The sequence below is a fragment of the Chelmon rostratus genome, chromosome 7 (assembly GCF_017976325.1).
Source record: "Chelmon rostratus isolate fCheRos1 chromosome 7, fCheRos1.pri, whole genome shotgun sequence".
NCBI lineage: Eukaryota > Metazoa > Chordata > Actinopteri > Chaetodontiformes > Chaetodontidae > Chelmon > Chelmon rostratus.
Genome location: NC_055664.1, coordinates 6,346,806 through 6,353,239, shown reverse-complemented (window position 1 = coordinate 6,353,239; position 6,434 = coordinate 6,346,806). Strand labels below are relative to the sequence as shown.

Here is a 6,434-nt window from a genome sequence, read left to right as displayed (position 1 = left end):
GCCTCCAGCTGACTAAAATCAAAGGTTACCTTGGGTCTGGATTTAGTGTCCTGTGTATGTTATCATCTTAGTCTTGATGCAAGGAACATGAAGCTCTTTACACGCATCTTTGCAAGTACGAAAAGTAGAACATATGTATTGATGACTTCCTCCTATTTGGCAAAGTAGAGTACTTTCTTAAGGAAACAGACTACAGGCGGAAATGCAGCGCGATGGAAAATAACTTTAATAAAACTCCTATGAAAACAAAAACCAGCAAAACAATAAAAGCCTGTACATTTGACAATATCCAGTGTCTGAGACTTTTGAAGGCTAGTGGTGCGAAATACAGCTGCATCACACATAAACCAACAGAGAAACACCATTATAGGCTTAGGCCCGGGCCTAAGGTTTTATGTACTAGGATATGGTTCATATACTCGGATATTGCACGAAAATCAAACACAGATGCAGATGCTGAGGAGCACCGTATGTCGAAAACGAGGAAGTAGTTTTGCATCGCAGTGTACTGTCCCTACTGATAAACCCCGCCCACACAGGCCCCAAACTCCGCCCACACCTCCTCGTATAAAAACAAATACACTTAAAAAGAGAGCGGCACATATTTTCACATTCAATTCAGAAACAGATAATTAAAAACAACAAAGTATGAACAATGAAATTATTAAATGTTGCTTTTTGTTTTGGTGCTAACATGTTAAAAAGCATCAGTTATTCCTCTGTGAGTTTATTTGTCAGGGTTGCAAGCATTGGTGGGATGGTGCTTTAAACGGCTGACATCCTTTTAGGCTGTAAGACAAGTTGAACAGTGATAACTCACAGGTGATAACACTTTGTCCAATAATGCTCTTGATTTGACAATTCCGAAAAGAAACAATGCACATTGTCATTCCAAATAAAAGCAACTAAAAATAAAGTGTTTAGTTCATTAAAAGAATGTTTGAAATTTCTCATGTACATCTGAAACATTCCAGTGTTCAGTGGTCCAAAGGAACTGAGATTCAAACACAGGACCAGGGCATCTCTGTCTCTAATCCTTCTCATTCGTCATTATTTCCCTAATACAAGTTTACTCTGTGGACTAGTAAAGTAGTCTGGCACATAGACGTCTCATGATAAATTCTTAAATGGCAACAGAAAAAGAAAACTCATAAAAAATACAATCTTCCCGCAGTTTTGAGGCACTCTTTGAGACAGCGGGAGCGAGACAGTTAAGATGCACTTCCTGTGGGTGTTGTGCACATTGTTTTAAGACATGGGGGTCAGACGAGTTTGTCCTTTCGATTCCGCCCTTTCCACACCCATCTGCTATCTCTGCCGTACTTAAAAAAGTTCAGGGGTGTGATCAAACCACGGCCCCCTTCAGAGTCCAGACAAGCGGAGTTTCAAGTCTGCCTGATGAAATTCAACCACTCCAACACATGAATTCTTCTGCCGGCCCCCTCCGATAGGATAGTTCATTTTTAGTGTGGGCAGAGTGGGTGCTTCAGGTCCCTTCCTTTGGCTGTGTGCTCCGTCAGCTGCTGCGCCTGTGCAAAACTTGCAACGACTTTACCCACCATGATTCCACAGAAATGTCACGAGACCGTGAGTTTGGATTTTCAGGCGGCACCATGCCAGAGTGATGCAGGGCGAGGAGGGATACAGGGAGGAGGGTGCAGGCTAACTGAACTGTTTTGGAGAGTAGGTTTCCTCTGTATGGACAGTATGTGGGGTGAATCTGCTCATGTTTGGGATATTCTGCTAGATTCCCTTCTTTAAACCAGGGTGGCCTTCACCCCGTCTCCTCCGCACGCCTTTTCCCTCCCACGCACTCACACACTCCTTCAGTGTCCTCTTGGCCCCTGACCCCTGGTCTATGAGGGGTCTCAGCTACTCTAGGAGCGGTTGTCTTTGGCCACATTGTGGGCCATCCAGTTGACTTTGGTAGTCCAGCTCTCTCTCAGGGCCTCGTCGAACTTCTGGCGGAACTGCTTCAGCGCCTCCTCGTCTGTTTTACCCAGAGCCAGGGAGTCCTGAGAAGGGAAAAGGGATTGTAGGAGAGGACATGGAATGTGTGTACAGTTTCTCCTGAGCAACACGTTGGTATGTTGGAGATACATGACTCTATTACTATGCACTGCTGAGCATTTTCCTTCTAGGACCAGAATTGTCCACAGAGTTTGTAGCCATCATTTTTGGTTGTATATAATAACTTTAAAAGTTCGGTTAAAATAGCAAAGTTACTCAAGTAAGCTACAGGACTTCAGGAAATAGGAATATGTTGGCTCGTTTAAAGATCTCCTGCAGACATGTTTTATGACATATAAAATATTCTGTTTCTAACCCTAACCCAAGCAAAGTAACTCCAAGCAAAATACATTTTTCAGTGGATGGGTACTTAAAAAGAAAAAAAAAACCTTTGACACCATCAAAGAGACATGTCATCTATATGACTTTGCGTAGTGACAAACTAATAGATTAGTTAAAAATGGAAAGGTTGGAGTGTCAGACTCTGGCAAACTATGCAGTTACAGTTACTGCTTTGAATCTGCTTAAGGATTTGCACTTCATCCTTCCTCTCTTTCCCCTCATTTACTGTCACTAAAAATTGAAGAAACAATGGAAAAAATAATGCCAAACAAGAAACAGAAAGAAAAGGATAGACATAGAAATAGATATAAATATAGAAGTATTATGCATGTAAGTGTACACATGCATACAAACTGCTGTGTGTGCATGTGTAATACCTTTAAGTACTGGATGTCCTTGACTGAGGTGAGCTCAGGCAGTCCAGCTGTCAGCATGAGGGCAAACAGTGTGATGAAGAGGTTCCCGTTCTTTCTCAAGATTAGATAGGCTTCCTCACAGTACTGACGGAAACTGCAAGATCAACGTGAACACAGGTACACATTCCATTATACAGGACAGTGTCAACAGTTATTTGAATGGATAATGATGTGCACGATGTTCTTTTGTGATGCCTCCTTTTATGGAAAGTAAACAAAGTCCAAAAATGGGACTGCACCCCTGTGTGTTGACTGCTGCTTTACAGGGCCCGGAGGAGTCTTGCTAGTGGTGAACGTGTTAAAACCCTTGTTTAAACATAACTGCAGATCTGTTGCTAAGCTACATGAAGTTTTCCCTCACACTGCTAATAACATTTGCTTCATGTTTTTACGCCAACCATGCATTGATGCACTGCATTCTGACTTTAGTCAGCAAACCAGGTGGTTTCAGGGAGCACATTACAAGCACTGACAGTCAAAACCAAACTGTATTCTTGTAACCATGCCTACGTGATCACAATGTGTTTACTTGTTAAATAGTTCTTCTGTGAATTTAATACAGGCATAAAGGAAATATGTTTTGAATATACTATGGGTCATTATATAGAGGGTAGGCTATGTTTTCACAAGATGTTTGTATACGTGTTCTCCTTCTGACCTGACACACAATGCACCATTTTTTGAACCCACACTTACCGCATGTGATGTAGCAATGCACCACAACTATACTTCTCTTTTTACAGATAAACATTTTTGAGGATAGATTATTTTCTAGCTCATGCTCTCATGTCAGGCAGAATATATCACCAAACAACCAGCCGTGAAGCTTATTTGTTACATAACCAGGCAGAGTAAACGTCAGAAGTCTTATACGTAAAGCCATTCAGTCAGTGCAACTAAAAACGTAAAGGCTTGGGCAACCCCTTTAGCCCATTAGAGATATTTCATGGCCTCAGGCTGCGTACAATCCCGCACTCTGCCACCTGAAGCTCAGTGTGGCAGTGGATCTCTACATCTTAACCACACATAAGAGCATTATGTTGTTTATTTGGAATATTTCTGAGCTGTAGTAACTTCAGCTACAGAAACAGCTGTTACAAGCACTTGTCTCCACATGTTTACTCTTCTGTGGTGCAGTCAAGAATGTAGGTCATAATAACACAGATTACCGTAACAAAGGGGTATTTCCACTTTCACAGAATGACTTGCACACTTTTTCCCTCACCGATAAACAACGTGCACTTTTGCAGAGCCGCTTCATGAAGCGAAAACATGTCACATCAGCGTGTACTATCTCCAGCTTCAGTATCAGAAACATGTTGTTGAGGTTTGGATATTTTCAGACTCGTGATCACTTCAACATTGAATATTTGAGCTCAGTCATCTATATCCGGGAATAACAACTTACAAGTGTAGCATAAAGGCCAACATCATAATTTTGGACGATAGATTTTTAATTTTGATTTGGACATTTTCACTTGAGGCATCAGGCTGCATTGTACAGGTTTGTTTTAAATAATGCATCTATAGTAGAAAAAATGGCAGGTGATAATAGATTTAATGTTTTACATATGTATTCTTTAAATTTCACAGAAAACCTGAAGCATCGAGGGGATGTAATAATCAGAGGAGCATCAAGAAGAGATGATCCTGAAACTTTACTACATGTTTGCAATTTCCTTATACCTTTATGTGTGTGAGACAAGACACTGTTGAGCACAATGGACTGAATCCTACATGCTTTAACAACTGACCAGTGTGTGTGATGGTCAAAAAAATCCACTTTTTCAAGGAAACTACAGCATTGAAAACTTGATGTTCCTCAGTGCCTGAGCGTCTACTGCCAACTGCTGGTGGGAGAGAGTACTGCACTGACAGACTCATGCAAGCAGTGGTATGATTGTGATGCCCTCTATGTCCATACATACGTCCTTGTGTTTTCTATCTTGACAGTCTACAGTCATTTCGTATTTATCCTCTTTTATATCACAAGCTATTCTGCACTTTTTTGTGTATGTGTCTGCACTCGTCTTCAGATCCCCTAACAAATAAATGTGTAAAAAATATAGTCTTCATATAAAAGGATAAAGTAAGTGGAACAAACCTGCCAAATTTTTCTGTGTATCCCGTCTTTCCCTGCTGTATGACATGGATGAAGTCGTGCGTGAGGATGAATGGTACACGCTCCCTCTTGATGCCGAACTTGGACTTGAAGTTGCCCAGAATGTGGCCGAAGTCTATGTGGAAGAGCTGGCAGACCAGAAGGCCAATCAGTGAGCACAGTGGAGCGAGGAAAAAACACAGCGAGAGAGTGGATAGTATATATGGATAAATCAAACAGTCTGTCATACCTGGCCGGTGCTGCGGACCATGATGTTGTCGCTGTGGCGGTCTCCGATGCCCAGGACGTAGGTGGCTACACAGTAGCCTGCACATGACAGAGTGAACTCCTCAATGGCCCGATCAAGAGCGTCGCTGTCAATACAAAACATATACAGGGTTCTTGATTGTCCTCTAAGTAAGCCTCAGTGGTCCCTGCCACCTGCAACACATCCTGTAGTCCAAAGATGCTCAAAGTGCAGTTACTGAAAGGTTCATTTTATCAGCAAGAGGCATCTTACCCAGAGTTTCTCTCTTTGAGCCAGTTCAGCAAAGCATCCTTGTTGAAGGCGGCAGCTGCTGCCACGTTGCTGCTGGTCAGCTGGATGTTGGCAATCGTGTCTGCTGATGAGACCACCTCGATCAGCCCTGCACGGTCACCTGTCGCTAGGCAACCATACGGTACGATTCTGCATGATAGGTAGAGAAGGAGAAGAAACTAGGTTAATGGTATCAATTGAAATATTGTGAACATGCATACCCATCCTTGAGCATTTGGTGGGTAGATCTAAAAAAACTGCAACCCCTACTGATACATGCAGAACAAAATCATTTCATCAAGCCTTTTTTCACATGCACACTTACAGCCATAATTTCTACCATTTACATTTTCCAGAGGAAAATATGGTAGACATGTATATTTCGCAGTCAGTCAGCCTGGAAAATACCTATCGCTAGTTACACTCAGCATATACTGTACGTCCTGTAAGAACTATCAGATGCAGTGACAGTGTCTGTTTTTTGTCACATTTATTTCAACATACCAATAAAAACAGTCCCCCAAAAACAGGATCCAGGCAAGATTCAAAAGTCTGTGCCATATGAAAGTAAAAGTCTGATTTGGGTTATTTGACCAGGCAGTCTAAATGTAGCTTTCTGTGTGTTGCTCTAGATCCATTTCCACTGTTGTATATTTATGAGATTAAGATATTAGGCTGTGGTTTATTGGGAAGTTCTTTCATATCCACTCCCCTGGGTGCAATTCACTGTCTGACAGTATACAATATCATTGTGTTTACACAGAGTTGAGAGAGGGCAGATGGGAACATTTGGTGAAGAACATATGGTGATTACATGATGACACATAGACCGGCCAGATGATGGTACATTTTCTTCTTCATTCACTTTAACTTCTTCTTTCTTTCCACAAGATGGCAGTAGCTTTTCATTTTTCACGATGCAGAATTACAGGAACAGGACAAATCTTCCTCAGAATACGTCTTTTTGTAGTAATTTACTGCCATGACCCAACGATGCTTAAAGCAGATTCAATTTCTAGATTTCATT

At 41.7% G+C, this 6,434-nt stretch overlaps 1 protein-coding gene across 2 annotated transcripts in view; it reads right to left on the bottom strand.

The window, feature by feature from the left end:
- Nucleotides 1-210: 210 nt before the first annotated feature.
- Nucleotides 211-6,434, bottom strand: part of pik3cb (phosphatidylinositol-4,5-bisphosphate 3-kinase, catalytic subunit beta) — a 52,798-nt gene continuing 46,574 nt past the window's right edge. For both annotated transcript variants that reach the window (XM_041940472.1, XM_041940473.1), the window contains exons 20-24: nt 5,390-5,557; nt 5,120-5,243; nt 4,873-5,018; nt 2,730-2,862; nt 211-2,015 (exon numbers count right to left, since the gene is read on the bottom strand). In XM_041940472.1, coding sequence (XP_041796406.1) covers nt 1,878-2,015; nt 2,730-2,862; nt 4,873-5,018; nt 5,120-5,243; nt 5,390-5,557 — 709 coding nt within the window. In that variant the 3' untranslated portion in view covers nt 211-1,877. The remainder of the gene's footprint in view (nt 2,016-2,729; nt 2,863-4,872; nt 5,019-5,119; nt 5,244-5,389; nt 5,558-6,434) is intronic.